The sequence below is a fragment of the Hemitrygon akajei genome, chromosome 7, assembly GCF_048418815.1.
Source record: "Hemitrygon akajei chromosome 7, sHemAka1.3, whole genome shotgun sequence".
Taxonomy (NCBI): Eukaryota; Metazoa; Chordata; class Chondrichthyes; order Myliobatiformes; family Dasyatidae; genus Hemitrygon; species Hemitrygon akajei.
The window spans coordinates 31,570,460-31,587,637 of record NC_133130.1 but is presented as its reverse complement, the minus strand read 5'-3'; the positions used below and the strand labels follow the sequence as shown (position 1 = coordinate 31,587,637).

General features: G+C 42.2%; 1 protein-coding gene across 3 annotated transcripts in view; it reads left to right on the top strand.

The window, feature by feature from the left end:
• The window catches only part of LOC140730328 (regulator of G-protein signaling 7), a 463,821-nt gene that overhangs the window by 410,812 nt on the left and 35,831 nt on the right, over nucleotides 1–17,178 (top strand). For all 3 annotated transcript variants that reach the window (XM_073050595.1, XM_073050593.1, XM_073050594.1), the window contains exons 10-12: nucleotides 9,805–9,879; nucleotides 13,044–13,142; nucleotides 13,238–13,299. In XM_073050595.1, the coding sequence (XP_072906696.1) occupies nucleotides 9,805–9,879; nucleotides 13,044–13,142; nucleotides 13,238–13,299 (236 nt within the window). The remainder of the gene's footprint in view (nucleotides 1–9,804; nucleotides 9,880–13,043; nucleotides 13,143–13,237; nucleotides 13,300–17,178) is intronic.

The window sequence follows — 17,178 nt, the reverse complement described above, 5'->3', positions numbered from 1 at the left end:
CAGATGGTGTCCATTACATTCTCAAGGGAGAGGGTGAGCAGCCGGAAGTCTCCGTACACATTGGTGCCAATGAGATAGGTAGACAAGGTGAGGAGGTCCTGAAGAGAGAATTTAGGAAGCTAGGTAGGAAGCTGAGAAACAGGACCTCCAGGGTAGTAATCCCTGGATTGCCGCCTGTTCCACGTACCACGTGTTGAACGTAAGAATTGGATGATCTTGCAGATTAATGTGTGGCTGAGGAACTAGTGCACGGGGCAGGGGTTCAGATTTATGGATCACTGGGATCTATTTTGGTGAAGGTATGACAGGTTACACCTAAACCCAAGGAGGTCCAAAATCCTTTTGGGCAGGTTGACTAGAGTTGTTCGGATGTAAACTAATTTGGCAGGGGAGTGGGAACCAGAGTGATAGTGAGACTCCTAGCAAGGATAGGCTGATGAAAGGGCAAAATTGTAGTCAGCAGGATGAATTGCAATGTAAAAGGCAGACAAAATAGAAAAAGATAAATACAGGACTAAAGGAATTATATTTGAATGCTCACAGTATATGGAATAAGGTCAATGAACTTGTAGCACAGTCACTGATTGGCAAGTGATAGGCATCACTGAATCATGGCTGAAAAAAGATTATAGCTGGGAGCTTAATGTCCAAGAATACACATTGTATTGAAAGGATAGGGGGTGGTGTGGATCTGTTGGTAAAAAATGAAATTAAATCATTTGAAAGAGATGACATAGGGTCAGAACATGTTGAATCATTGTGGATCGAGCTAAGGAACTGAAGGCTAAAAAGTCCCTGATAGGAGTTATATACAGTCTCCCAAACAGTAGTAAGGATGTGGTCCACAAATTACAACAGGAGATAGAAAATGCATGCCAAAAGGATAATGTTACAATGGTCAGGGGGATTTCAATACATAAATTGGGGAAATCAGGTTGCTGAAGGATTCCTAGAGGGGATATTTTTAGAATGTCTACAAGATGGCTTTTTAGAGCATGGTTAAGCCCACTGGAGGATCAGCTAATCTAGATTGGGTATTGTGCAATGAACTGGAATTGATTAGAGATCTTAAGGTAAAAGAACCCTGAGGGGAAAGTGATCATAATATGATCAAATTTATCCTGACATTGAGAAGGAAAAGCTCATGTCAGATGTATCAGTATTATAGTGCAGTAAAGGATATTACAAAAGCATGAGAGAGGAGTTAGCCTAACTTGATTGGAAAAGAATAGTGGTAGGGATGATGGCAGACCAGCAATAGCTGGATTTTCTGGAAGCAATTCAGAAGGTACAGGATATATACATCCCAAAGTTGAAGAAGTATTCTGAAGGAAAGATGACTTTAGGTACAGAGGAGATGTCAGGGGTGAGTTTCTTACGCAGAGTGGTGAGAGTATGGAATGGGTTGCCGGCGGCGGCGGTGGAGGTAGAAACGATAGGGTCTTTTCAGAGACTCCTGGATGGATACATGGAGCTTAGAAAAATAGAGGGCTATGGGTAAGCCTAGGTAGTTCTAAGGTAAGGACATGTTTGGCACAGCTTTGTGGGCAGAAGGGCCTGTATTGTGCTGTAGGTTTTTCTAAGTTTCTATGACACAACCATGGCTAACAAGGCACTTCAAAGTCAACATAACAGCAAAAAGAAGACATATAGCAGAACAAAAATTTGTGGCAAGATCAAGGATTGGGAAGCTTTTTAAATACCAACAGAAGGCAACTAAAAAAGACATCAAGAAGATAAAGATGGAATCCAAAATAAGCTAGTCAATAATATTAAAGAGAGTACCAAAAGTTTTTTCAGACACATAAAGTGCAAAAGAGATGCAAGAGTGGATATCAGACCACTGGAAAACAATGCTGGAGAGGTAGAAATGGGGGGCAACAAAATGTTGGACGAACTAAATAAGTATTTTGTATTGGTCTTGACTGTGGCAGACACTAGTAGTATGGCAGAAGTTCCAGATGTCAGGGGTCATGAAGTGTGCAAAGTTACCATTACTGGAGAGAAGGTTCTTGGGAAACTGAAAGATCTGAAGGTAGATGAGTCACATGGACCACATGGTCCCCAGGGTTCTGAAAGAGGTGGCTGAAGAGATTGTGGAGGCATTAGTAATAACTTCTCAAGAATCACTAGATTCTGGAATGGTTCCAGAAGACTGGAAAATTGCAAATGTCACTGCACTCTTCAAGAAGGGAAAGAGGCAGAAGAAAAGAAATGATAGGCTAGTTAGTCTGACTTCAGTGATCAGAAGATGTTGGAGTCATTTGTTAAAGATGTGGCTTTGGGGTACTTGGAGACACGTGATAAAATAGGCTGTAATCAGCATGGTTTCCTCAAAGTAAAATCTTACCTGGCAGATGTGTTGAAATACTTTGAAAAAATAACAAGCAGGTAGACAAAAGAGAACCAGTTGATGTTGCAAGTGCAATGTTAGCATTAATTTCAAGAAAACTAGAATATAAAGCAAGGATGTATGATGAGACTTTATAAAGCAACTGTTGAGGCCTCACTTAGAGTATTCTGAGCAGGTTTAGGCTTCTTATCTTAGAAAATATGTGCTGAAACTGGAGAGGGTTCAAAGGAGGTTCATTAAAGTGATTCCAGGATAAAATGGCTAGTCTTATGAAGAGAGTTTGATGGCTCGAGGCCTGCATTCACTGGAATTTAGAAAAATGAGGGGTGACCTTACAAAACCTATCAAATAGTGAAAGGCCTTGACAGAGTGGATGTGGAGAGAATGTTCCCTATGGTGGGAGTGTCTAAGACCAGATGACACAGCCTCAAAATAGAAGGGTGTCCTTTTAGAACAGAAGTATGGAAGAATTCCTTTAGCCAGAGGGTGGTGAACCTGTAGAATTCATTACCACTGGCAGCTGTAGAGGCCAAGTCTTTATGTATATTTAAGGCAGAGGTCAATAGATTCTTGACTGATCAGGGCATGAAGGGATCTGAAGGAGATTGGGGCCGAGAGGAAAATTGGTATGCGCAGATGTCTAGGAAATGGAGGCACTGCGGGTGAAGGCAGCATCAGTGGTGCAGGAAGGGAAACCCCATTCTTTGAAGAATGAGGGCATCCCTGTTATCCTGGAATGGAAAGCTTCATCCTGGAAACAGATGTAGTGGAGGCAAAGGAACTGAGAAAGGGGAATAGCATTTTTACAGGGGATGGTAGGAAGTGGTGATTTCAAGGTAACAGTGGGAAATGTTAGGTTTTGTTGAGAAAGAAATGGAGAACTTTAAAGCCTTCTTGATGGGGGATAGAAATGTACAGGACTGGAGATCCATGGTGACAATGAAGCAGTCAGCGCCAGGGAATTGAAATTTGTGGAGGAGATTGAGAGAGCATGTGAAGTGTCATGGATGTAGGTTGGAGGGAAATAAATCAAGGGTAATAGAATGGAGTCGAGGTTTGTGGGCATGAGTTCAGTGGGGCAGGAGCAGGCAGAGACAATGGGCCTACCCAGACTGTCAAGTTTGTGGATCTTAGGTAGGAGGTAGAAACAAGCAGTGTGGAGTAAGGGAACTATGAGTCTGGTGACAGTGGATGGGAGTTCTCTAGAGTTGATGAAGTTAGTAATGGCATTGGAAACAGATTTTTGCTGGTCTGGTGAGGGTCCCTTTCAAAGGGTAGGTAAGAGGAGGTGTCTGAGAGTTGCTGCCTGGCCTCAGCAAGGTAAGGCTGGTCTGCCAGACTACAACAGCATCCCTTCTGTCTGCGGGTTCGTTGATACGGTTGGGGCTGGTGTGGAGCGATTGGAGAGCAATGTGTGGAGAAGGTGGAGGACAGTTCATTATTCTAAGATATAGAATTGCTACGAGAAAGTTGTCTGATTTTCTGCCACGCCATCAGTACGAGCCCAGGGAATCAGTATACACTTTACCTCTGTCATTTCATCAGATTCTTCTAAAATAATTACGATTAATTAGAGAACTTACATAAAGATTAACAGTTTAAAGAGAAGAAGCCAAAATGTTTGTGAATAGATATAATATTGGTTTTTATATTTTGTCTGTTGACAAAAAAAAACTGAACATTCTCTTCAATTGTTTTGTGTTGTTTTTCTCAATTTATGTTGGGTTGACCTTAAATAATTCACATTTTAAGTTAAACAGGAATAATCTTCAATAGATTAACCTCCTGTTAATCATAACAACAAATAAAAACAGCTTTTATGGCTTATACAGTTTTGCATATTTTAGTTTTCCAGCAACAAAGAATTTGCAAGCTGCTGTATCTCTTGGCTTTAATGAAACGGTCAGGACATAATTGAAGCAAATCTCAGCCATTCATTTGGCATTTCTAGAAATAGAATCCAATCACTGCACTGCACTATGTGGTAGAGGCAAGTTATTAATCCAGGAACTGCGTCATCAAGGGTGAGTTGTCAGAGTTTTCAGTAATTCTTCGAGCTTTATGACATGATAATCATGTGCAGAGGAGCCACGGAGAATATAAAAACAGAAATGCTGGGAAGATTTCTGGCAAGTCTGGCAGCATCTGTGGAGGGAGGAACAGATTCAAGTTGAGGCCATTATCTGCTGCCTCTCCCATATTTCTTTTAAACCATAACTTTGATTCACCAATTTGCAGCAACCGGAGTCAAGTTAGTGGGTCAAGATTTTCCTCAAAGTTAATATTTTAACGTAGTGTTTGGTACCAAGGCACAGTGAAAAGATTATGCTTCTGTGCCATCCAGACAGATCAAAGTAGTACAAAGGGGAAAAAAAAGGACAAAATGCAGAATATTCTAACTGGTTCATCCTGTGTGAAATTGGGACCATGCTGGCTCCCACATTAAGTTTCATTTTAACAGGTGAGCCCCTGGGCTAATTTCCTGGGTGAGGCTAGAGACACATTTCATAAGAGGAGACTCGTAGTTGAACTTAGGTGCCTTATTTACTGATGCAGAGAATTTAATCCATACCTCTTATATTTTTGTGTACCTCTATCATATTTCCCCTCATTTTCCTATGCTCCATGCTCCATGGAATAAAGTCCTAACCTATTCACCCTTTCCCTGTAGCTCAAGTTCTCAATTCTCAGCAACATCCTTGTAAATTTTCTCTGTACTCTTTCAATCTTATTGACATCTCTCCTGTAGGTAGGTGACCAGAACTGTACACAATGCTCCAAATTTGGCTTCACCAATGTGTTATACAACTTCAACATAATATCCCAGAACTTGTACCAATACTCTGGTTTATGAAGGCTATTGTGCCAAAAGTTTTCTTTACAACCCTATTTACTGTAATGCCACTTTCAAGGAATTATGGGTCTTTTTTGTTGTACAGCATCTCGCTGTCCCCTAATTTTCACTGTGTAAGTCCAACTCTGGTTGAACGTCCCAAGATGTAACCCCTCATATTTGGCTGTATTGAATTCCACCTGCCATTTTTCAGCCCATTTTTCTGGCTGGTCCAGACCCCTCACTATCCACTATCCTCTCAATCTTGGTGTCATCCACATCTTTGCTGATCCAGTTTACCATATTATGATCCAAATCATTAATGTCATTGATAAATAACAACATGCTCAGCACCAGACTCTGCGGCACACCACGAGTCACAGGGCTTCAGTCAGTGAGGCAACCGTGTACTACCACTCTCTGGCTCCTTCTGTGAAGTCAATGTCAAATCCAATTTACTACCTCATCCTGAAAGCCAAGTGACTGAACCTTCTGCACCAGCCTCCCATGTATATGCTTGACAATGGCCTTGCTAAGTAATCTCTCACAGGGTTAAAAATACTGCAATCGGGTCTGTAGCATCCAGCTGAGGTAGAAGTTGGAGCCTCTGCCTTCATCCTTCACAGGAAAGAGTCAAGATTTCAAGATTCAAGTTTACTTATCACACGTACACTGAAATCCCCAGCCCCACAGCCTTGTGGGCAGCCTCAGGAGAGACGAAGGCTATGGGAGTAAACCCAGACAGCAAATCCGGAGTGGAACCCCTAAGGTAGCTGGACATCACTGATAATCCTTCCAACCATTTCTACAGCCAAGCTGGTGCCAAACATATTGCTTCACAAGATTTCCTTTGGACAACACTGATGAGGCCAAGAGGAGGTTCTTGTCAACTGGGCATCTCCGGATCTCCATACCTTCCACCTAGACTTGTGCCGATGATGATGATCGCCCATTATCCTTCACGACAGACGGATGCCAACCAGCACATTGAAATATGCAGCAAAATGTATAGTTTGTGTTAACAACCAACACAACTGAGGATATGCTGGGGTTCACTGCAGGTGGTGTCACAGATTCTGGCACCAATTTAGCATGCCCACAATGCTCAGTAGAACATCAATGAACACAAACAGAACATACAAAGCAACAAGAGCAAAACAGGTACCATTCCTCACTCCCACACATACACAGTCCACTAACGCTAGGATAGGCCATCTTCTTCAGCTTCCGGCGGACTTGCATTTGGACTCGGCCTTGAGGACATTGGGCTTTAACTTCCCCAACACGGTTGCAGACATTCGCAGACTTGGGTCTCTGGCCAACAGGCCTCGACTTCTGGATTTCCTATTCAACGCTCAGGCCTCTGTCCACAGCATCGACCCCATGGTCACTCTCACTAGGCCTCAAACTCCAGACTCACTGAAGACAGGACCACAAGCATTATACCTCGAACTCTGGTCTCACCGATTTGCAGACTCAGGTGTTCATCGGACCTCATTCATCCTGTCTGAACAGAGCTCCATTTCTGAAAACTGCCAGCTGCTCGCTGACCCGGGTGGGGTGGGGGGGTCCACCAGCCCTCATCCACAAATGTCCCAAGTCCACATCACAAGCCTTTGAGCACAGAGCGAAGACTTAGTCTTCTGCCTGACCTCTAATTCCGCAGCATCTCTGTCCGTAAAACCTAACATGACCCCTAACTCCCCTCTCTATCCCCAAAACCATCCCTACAAACCTAAAAACCAGCTAAGAAATAACTAAATCAGAGGTGCGACCTCAATGGAAATCACAGCTCTGCCATCTTGGAAACATTTCCACAGATAGAACCAGCAACGTTCCCTCAATATGGCACTGTTGCCCCACTCCATATTTTTATCTTGGCAAATTTCTCACTGCTTTGTTTGAGATTGTTAGCTGGCACAGAACTAAACATGTTCATTATTTAATGCTGAATGTCTAAAGCCCCACCTGATTAGCTGATGAACTGAACTTCGCAACTGCTCACTGCCATCAGCATGATAACAGTCTCAGGATCCACTGTGCTTGGGTCTGAGGCCACACTGCCACCTGAAGGTATTGACTGGGCAGAGCAGATGTGCCATTTGGAAATAAATTATCAGCTAGACACAGATTCTTTCCGGAAAACAAGCTCAGAGAGATAAACGTACAGAGCAGAGCCAACCTACTTACTATGTGGACGATTAATCAGGCTGCCCAAAGAAATGCACTTCCTTCTGCTTTTATGGCGTCTACATCAGACGGTAATTGGCATCCACGCCTAGGAATACTTCAGAACGATAAAGGCACATAAACAGGACCATTGGGTGGTTTGTACAAGAACAGCATAATTCTTTTGTGTACTAGACTCAAAGGACTTTCTCCAGACACTTGGTCTGTGGAAAGAGGTCAGAGAAGTAGTGAGTGGGGGCTCACTACTTGCACGAGGAGATTAGCAGTGTCTTACACCATTTCTTGTGGTCTTTATCTGCTCTGATACAGAGTGGGGTGTATTGAAGTTATGGTATGGTGTCATGGGAATTAGTAGGTTAGGAGAGGGGAAGTTGCAATATGGGGTGAAGTACTTTGAACAGGTGGGAATAGTACACATCAAAACATCCATTCCTGCCACACCAGATACTGACCAATATGCTTATCAACAAAACTGCTCTACGGCAGATGCCACAGCACCTGTCGTGCAGCTGGTCCTGACACACCTAGAAAACAAGGACACTTATGTCAGAATATTGTTTCTGGATTTCAATTCGGCATTCAACACTATTGTCCCACAGATCTTGGTGAACAAACTCCTGGATTGTCAGTCTAAACACACCACCATGCAACTGGGTGTTCGACTTCCTAACTAACACACCTCAGATAGTCAGGATGCGCAGTGCTCCTCCTTCCCCATCATCATCAACACCGGTGCCCCTAGGGGCTGTGTGCTGAGCCCCTTGCTGTACACTCTGCTCACATGATTGCGTGACCAAATACCCGAGTAATCACATTGTCAAGTTTGCCGATGGCAATGAAGAGATGGAGGTGCCTGGTGCCAGGCAAATAGCTCCTTCCTCAATGTCAATAAGACAAAGGAGATTGTTATTGACTTCAAGAGAACTTGCACCATTCACACCCCTCCTAACATCAGCGGCACACCAGTGGAAGCTGCGAGCAGTGTCAAACTTCTGGGAGTGACCATCTTCTCATGTTCCCAGAACACATCCCACACAATCAAGAAAGCACACTTTATGAGGAGACGGAAGAGAGCTGGACTATGCATACCAATACTCATGGCCTTCTACGGGTGTACAATAGAGAGCATCCTAACATGCTGCATCACTGTACGGTACGGAAACTGCACTGCAGCATATAGGAAGGCCCTGCAAGGGGTAAGCAAACCTGCCCAACGCATCACCAGCACCAGTCAAGCCACTATCAAGGACATCTATACAGAAAGGTGCCAGAAAAGGGCCAGCAATGTCATGAAGGATCCCACCCACCCTGCTCTTGGATTGAATGTCCCACGCCAACAGTACTACTTTTTCATAGTCATCTTATGTACAGACTCTCCTGAACCTGGCATCATTTTATGTACTGTATATACAATCAATCTATGTATATATAATCTATGTTTTGTTTTTATATATATTGTGTTTTTATTATTGTTTTCTTTATCTTATTGTGTTTTTTTTGTGTGGTGCATCAGATCCGGAGTAACAATTATTTTGTTCTCCTTTACACTCATGTACTGGAAATGACATTAAGCAATCTTGAAGCTTGAAGTTTAAATTTAACAGAAGCCTACTTTAAATGAGTTCCTGGCCCCAAACCACAGGCTTGGGACCTCCATGGAATCATCTATTTAAATATCAGCAACATTACCCTTGTTATGAAGGCTGGCATCCACTTAAATGACCCATCTGTCTTACTGTGCCTGCATAAGTGAGTTTCATGTAATTTATGCTATTGTATGCCATAAAATACCTAAGCAACATGGGATTTAGTTTTTATACTTGGGAGAAAAATTGCAAACATCAGAATTGATGTGATAAGTGTACAGCCAGTTCTCCTGTTAAAAGTCCATTGTGTATCACTGTGCACAGTGGAATTTCTAGACTGTGAGATTGCCTTGACTTGTTTGAAATACCATTTTATCTCCTTTTATTTTCATTAACCATTTTTCTCCATTGGGAGCCTAATGGGCATTTTCTCTGGGAAAACTTGACGTCACTATACTTTTTTAACTGATTATATACTTTGGGTCAAATCATTTCTACAACACAAAGGAGCTGGATGAATATTACACAAAAGAAGCCCAGTGGGTATTCTGTAGCATACTGATGTATAGTTCCATACTGTGAGTTGCAATGTATTTTTGGGTCCCAGTGCTCATCAAGTCATTTTATTAGTCTGTGCTTCATTTTTTCCTATATAATTAGACACTATTTTAAGAACATTTGAAACCTCAGGTCATTAGTGCAAAGTTTTGCTTTATTCATGTTCCTTATGTACAGAAGATCAACACTTTCTAGTACTTTTTCATGTTGTACCTTATGTCAGATGCCTGTAGATGAAAGGTACGATAAGTATAAATTTAAAATTTGTTTCTTCTTGCTTTTAGCCAGGATGTGTAAATACTACTGAAGTGGACATAAAGAAATCTTCCCGAATGAGAAATCCTCACAAAACAAGAAAGGTAAAATGTACTTTCAAAACTCCTGAGAAAAGATTGTTCAACTTACTATTCTGACAAGAGAAATATAGGGTCCAATGTGAAGCAGAGTACTGAGACAAAATATTGTAGATTCAGTATATTGGCAGCACACTGAGAATTCCAAAATATCAACAGAGCATTGTACAACCAAATGTATTGGCAGAACAACAAGAAACCTAAAGAACTGGTAGAATATAGTGGTGCCTAATTCATTACTGAAATGTGTTGACAGAATATTGTAGGGCATTGTTTACTGAGAGACCAATGTTGAGCTGAGTGCATGTATCACTCATGCATTGGAAAAGCATGGTATCTAAAATAGAATCTAACACACTGGGAAACAAATAGGAAGCAATAAAGTGTATATCCCACCATGGCCAGTTTTCTTGTTAGACAACTTATAGAAAAGTTATAAAAGAACTTTTTATCGAAATGCTCCAGATTATGGATCTGCCAGATAGATGAAGTAGGGGAAATGGTATGTTATCATTTCTACCATCAGGAAGGAGGTACAGAAGTCTGAAGACACACACTCAGTGAGTCACGCATTACTTGTTTAATTTAACTATTATACACACACACACACACACACACACACACACACACACACACACACACACACACACACACACACACACACACACACACACACACACACACACACATTTTTCTCTATTATTATGAATTGCATTCTACAAAGACAGCAAATTTCACAACATATGACAGTGATATTAAACCTGATTCTGATTCTAAGTTATTGAGGTATTTTATTACATTAGACATCTTGTAAAACTGCAAATAGCTATGTTAAAATTGGTAATGTTAGAACCCATGGATGAATAAATTTTTGAGTCATTGAAAAGTGAGGGACTCATAACAGCGTCCAAACTACTCATTGTTTGCAGAATCTAATAATACTATTAGGATCCTCTCTGATGCCAGCATTCCATGCGGTAATTATCTGAAGGCTCAACAAGCAGAGACAACAGAGTGCAGAGTCTGTATGTTCCTGTCAGGATTAAAGGCAAAGTGAATAAGAATAAGGAACCTTGGTTCTCGAGGGATTTTGGAACTCTGATAAAGAAGAAGAGAAAGATGTATGACATGTATAGGAAACAGGGAGCAAATAAGGTACTTGAGGAGTATAAAAAGTGCAACAAAAAAAACTTAAGAAAGAAATTAGGAAGGCTAAAAGAAGACATGAGGTTGCTTTGGCAGTCAAAGTGAAAGATAATCCAAAGAACTTCTACAGGAATATTAAGAGCAAAAGGATAGTAAGGGATAAAATTGGTCCTCTTGAGGATCAGAGTGGTCGGCAATGTATGGAACCAAAAGAAATGGGGGAGATCTTAAATGGTTTTTTTGCATCTGTATTTACTAAGGAAACTGGCATGGAGTCAATGGAAATAAGGCAAACAAGTAGTGAGGTCATGGAACCTATACAGATTTAAGAGGTATATAAAATTATAATGGGTATAGATAGAGTGAATGCAAGCAGGCTTTTTTCACTGAGGCTAGGGGAGAAAAAAACCAGAGGACATGGGTTAAGAGTGAAGGGGGAAAAGTTTAAAGCAGTGGTTCCCAACCTTTTCTATGCCCCACACCCCTAGGAAATGTTTGATTAATGTTTGCACCCCCTACAAAAGTAATATCACATTTGAAGATGAAGAAGTCTAATTTCTAATTTTTGAACCACAAATTGAACCACATACAATACTGCGGATGAACAAATTGAACTTAAAAAAATAAGCTTTTAACTCTGTGCATAAAATGCAAATATAAATTGAGCAATTAGATTCTAATTTATTCAGAAAAAATTGTAAACAGTAAATTGATGAGACTCCTCAACTCTGAGGTGTAACTTCCCAGGTAACACTGATGAGAATCCTCAATGCTAACTCGGGCAGCGGGAGACTGGAGTGAGTTTACGTCTCTCTCGACTCGGGCAACGGGAGACTGGAGTGTGCTTGGGACAAACGTTACTACCACTTCTCAAGGAACACTGGCAGCTGGCTGAGTGATGACTCGTGACTTGTCACTCAAGCACACAAGCCACATTTTGTTGCACCCCTTGAAATTCCATCTCGCACCCCCTGGGGGTGCGGGCACCCCAGGTTGGGAACCCCTGGTTTTAAGGGAACATTGCGGGGGGCTTCTTCACACAGAGAATGGTGGGAGTGTGGAATGAGCTGCCAGATGAAATGGTAAATGCGGGCTCACTTTTAACATTTAAGAAAAACTTGGACAGGTACATGGATGAGAGGTGTATGGAGGGATATGGGCTGGGTGCAGGTCAGTGGGACTAGGCAGAAAAATAGTTCAGCACAGCCAAGAAGGGCCAAAAGGCCTGTTTCTGTGCTGTAATTTTCTATGATTCTAAGCTTGCAATTCAGTTGGAAATGAAGAGTGGTCAAAGTCAAGCTTGATTTTATTGTCAAGTGCACAAGTACAGGTATGCACAGATGAAATGAAAAACTTACTCGCAGCATCATCACAGGTATACAACATCATGAAAGTAGCATTAATAACAAAAGCCTAAATTAACCATAAGTTATATATAATTATGACTAATAAAGCAATCTATTTTATTCCAAAGTAGACATAGTTTTCATAGTGATCATAATCACACATCAAGTTCAGTTTATTGTCATATGTACAAGTAGTGAGGGACAGGCGCAATGCAAAACTTGCTTGCTGTGGCATCAGAGTATGGATGCAAAACAACACACGAAACATAAATTATGCCGGACACCAAATGTGATTTCTTCTTAGGCCTTGGTCTTTAATGCTGATCAATTTGGATCGAGGAAGGCAGCGAAACTTCCTAGAACTTTTCTGACAGCTTCTTAAAGCTATACTTCATCTAGTATACCTGTCTAGTTAGCTGTAAGTAACTCTAAATTACCAATTGCTTTAAACTAGTCATAGTTAGGGGAATCAGTAAATTGTGGCTAAATTAAGCAAATATTTTGTAACTCCATGAAAGGACTCCAGAAAGCTCCTATTGAGTGGTGAACTCCCTTGTAGAGGGTTCTTGCTTCTATTTCGTAAAGTCCCCATGTGTATTAAAAGCCAACATCAGCTAGATATGAGGCAAGCCAGGGACTTACATTTCCAAATTATTCTTATTTCCGTCTTGTGTTTAGTCCGTCTATGGATTACAAAATGATGTCCGAGGTCACAGTCCTACTCATGTCCCTGCGCCAGAAGCAAAGCAGCCGACAGTAGAAGAGCTACATCAGCAGGTGAGTAGTATTGATCAGGTGAGTAGCAGTAGTGTTATATAAGAGCAATGTTGTACAATTTTGTGAGTTTATTTTGATGTACTTTCCTTTTACAGATAAAATTCTGGCAAATGCAGCTGGACAGGCATCGGTTAAAAATGTCAAAAGTTGCAGAAAGGTAGGGTTCGATTTTCCATTTCATAATTTGCAGATGTTTCTTTGATTTTTGGCCATCTTCTCTATACTAGGCATAATATGTTAATCGTGCTTCATGCCTGCATATGTTAGCCCGTTACTTCCACTAATTGCATCAGACCTTCACCCATAGATTCTATCAATTGGTAGTATTTTGAATGCCTTGCATTCAAATCCAAATCTGGACCTTAAATATATTAATTAGACTGAAATTTTAGTGAAGGAGTGTTGCATTGTGAGAACAATCACCTTTTGCTTCAGATATTAATCAGAATATATATCTGGTTGCAGTTTCAAAAAGAAAAGTAAGTTCCAACAAAGTCATGGCCAACATCTAGTAATCAATATACTATAAAGGACAATTGACTGGTCATTCATAGCTCTGCTCTTTGTTCTGCACAGTCTTTTTGGGACTTATTATGGGGTAAACATTGCTATATAAATACCATTAAATACTGTACCATAGAAATACAATTCTTCCCTTTATCCCACCAGCCTTATTACCTCGTCTCTTTTGCCTCCCCACCCTTTAATCTGCCCAACACCTGCACATTCTTCCTTCCCATTTCCCATCTCAGCTCCTACTCTTTATTCAATGGCCCACTTTGCACTCTCCTCTCCTTTCAGAGTCAATCTACTTCAGCTCTTCGTCACTTCCACCTATAAACTCCCAGCTTCTTACATCTTTCCTGCTCTCCTCCAATCACACACCTCTCAGATGGATTCACCAATCACCTGCCAGCACTTACTTCACCCATTTGCTTTTTTCTCCTGCTCTCCTCTCTTACAAAACATTCCTGATGAAGGATCTAGACCCATAAATGTTGCCTTTTTCCCTCCATAGATGCTGCCCCATCCACAGAGTTCCTCCAGCATTTTGAGTGTTCTTCATATAAATACCATCCATTCATTCCAAATCAACAGAACATTCTGACAATCTTACTTCTGCTCAGGAAACAAATATTTTGACTTCTTTCTTTTCCCATTTGAATAAGCCATTGAGTTATAGAGAAGTACAGCACAGAAACAGGCCCCTTGACCCATCTAGCCCATTCTGAAACCATTTAAACTGCCTTCTCCCATCAACCTGCACTGAGACCATAGCCCTCCATACCCTTACTACCATGTACATATCCAAATTTCTCTTAAATGTTGAAACGAAGCCGGCAGCTCACTCCACACTCTCACAACCCTCTGAATGAAGTTGTTTCTCCTCATGTTCCCCTTAAGCTTTTACCCTTAGCCTATGACCTCCAGTTGTAGTCCCACCCAATCTCAGTGAAAAAAGCCTTCTTGTAGCTACCCTATATATACCCCTCATAATTTTGTATAACTTTCCTCTCAATCTTCTAGGTTCTAAAGAATACAGTCCTAACCTATTTGATCTTTCCTTATATCTCAGGTCTTCCAGACCCAACAACACCATTGTAAATTTTTCTGTACTCTTTCACCCTGGTTTACATCTTTCCTGTAGATAGGTGACCAAAACTGCACTCCATACTCACCAACATCTTATACAACTTTAACATAACATCCCACCTTCTCTACTCAATACATGTATTTATGAAGGCCGAAATGCCAAAAGCTCTATTTATGACCCTGTCTACCTGTGACACCACTTTCAATGAATTATGTATCTTTATTCCCAAGTCCCCTTGTTCTACCACACTCTTCAGTGCCCTGCCTTTGCTAGTTAAGACCTACCCTGGCTGGTCCTACTGAAGTGCAAACCATCGCACTTGTCTGACATTTTTCCAGCTGATCCAGATCCTGCTGCAAGCCATGATAGTCTTTCTCACTGTCCATTACACCCCCAATCTTGGAGTCATTCACAAATTTGCTGATCCAGTTAATTACATTATCATCCAGATCATTGATATGGATGACAAACAACAATGGACCCAGCACCAATCCCTGCAGCACACCACTAGTCGTAGGCCTCCAGTCAGAGAGGCAGCCCTCTACTATCACTCTCTGGCTCCTCCCACAAAGCCAATGTCATGCAGTTTACTACCTTATTCTGAATGCCAAGCGACTGAACCTTCATGAGCAGACTCCCATGCAGGACCTTGGCAAGTGCCTTACTAAAATCCATGTAGACAACATCCACTGCCTTGCCCTCATCCACTTCCCTGGTAACTTCCTCAAAGAACTCTATAAGGTTGGTTAGACATGACCTTCCACGTACTAAGTCATGCTGACTATCCTTACTCAGTCCATGTCTATCCAAATAATTAAATATCCGGTCCCTTGGAATAACTTCCAACAACTGATGTCAGATTCACTGACCTGTCATTTCCTAGCTTCTCTTTAGTGTACTTTTTAAACAGCAGAACAACATTGGCTAACCTCCAATCCTTCGGTAGTTGCCCTGCCGCTAAGGATGTTTTAAGTCTCTCTGCTAAGGCCCCAGGAATTTCTGTACTTGCCTTCCGTAGGAGCCAACGGAACACTTAGTCAAGTCCTGGAGATTTATCTGCCCTGATTTGCCTCAGGGTAGCAAATACCTCCTCCTCAGTAATCTGTACCAGATCTATGAAGTTGATGCTGCTTTGCCTCACTTCTGTAGACTCTCTATCTGTCTCCTGAGCAAATACAGATGCAAAGAACACATTTAAAATCTCCTCCATCTGTTTTGGCTCCACACATGGACGACCATTCTGGTCTTCCAGAGGACCAATTTTGTCCCTTGCAATCCTTTTGCTCTTAATATATCTGTAGGATCCCTTAGGATTTTCCCTCACCTTGTCTGCTAGAGCAACTTCATGCCTTCTTTTAGCCCTCCTGATTTCTTTCTTAACATCTCCCTGAGCAGCGCCACCGTTCCAACGTGCTTCAAGGCCGCCACCATCGTCCCTGTGCTGAAGAAGTCTTCAGTGTCCTGCCTAAATGACTACCATCCTGTCGCACTCACATCCATCATCATGAAGTGTTTCGAGAGGCTCGTCATGAGGCATATCAAGACCCTGCCGCCCTCCTCACTGGAACCCCTGCAGTTTATGTACCGTCCCAACTGCTCAACAGATGACGCCATTGCCATCACCCTCCACCTGGCCCTAACCCACCTGGACAAAAAAGACACGTACGTTCGGATGCTGTTCATAGACTTCAGTTCAGCATTCAACACAATCATCCCTCAGAAACTGATTGGAAAGCTGAGCCTACTAGGCCTGAACACCTCCCTCTGCAACTGGATCCTAGACTTCCTGACTGGGAGACCTCAGTCAGTCCGGATCGGGAGCAGCATCTCCAACACCATCACACTGAGCATGGGGGCCCCCCAGGGTTGCGTGCTCAGTCCACTGCTGTTCACTCTGCTAACACACGACTGTGCTGCAACACACAGCTCGAACCACATCATCAAGTTCACTGATGACATGACCATGGTGGATCTCATCAGCAAGAACGACGAGTCAGCTTACAGAGAAGAGGTGCAGCGGCTAACGGACTGGTGCAGAGCCAACAACCTGTCTCTGAATGTGAACAAAACAAAAGAGATGGTTGTTGACTTCAGGAGGGCACGGAGCAACCACTCCCCGCTGAACATCGACGGCTCCTCGGTAGAGATCGTAAAGAGCACCAAATTTCTTGGTGTTCACCTGACGGAGAATCTCACCTGGTCCCTCAACACCAGCTCCATAGCAAAGAAAGCCCAGCAGTGTCTTTACTTTCTGTGAAGGCTGAGGAAAGTCCATCTCCCACCCCCCCATCCTCATCACATTCTACAGGGGTTGTATTGAGAGCATCCTGAGCAGCTGCATCACTGCCTGGTTCGGAAATTGCACCATCTCGGATTGCAAGACCCTGCAGCAGATAGTGAGGTCAGCTGAGAAGATCATCGGGGTCTCTCTTCCCGCCATCA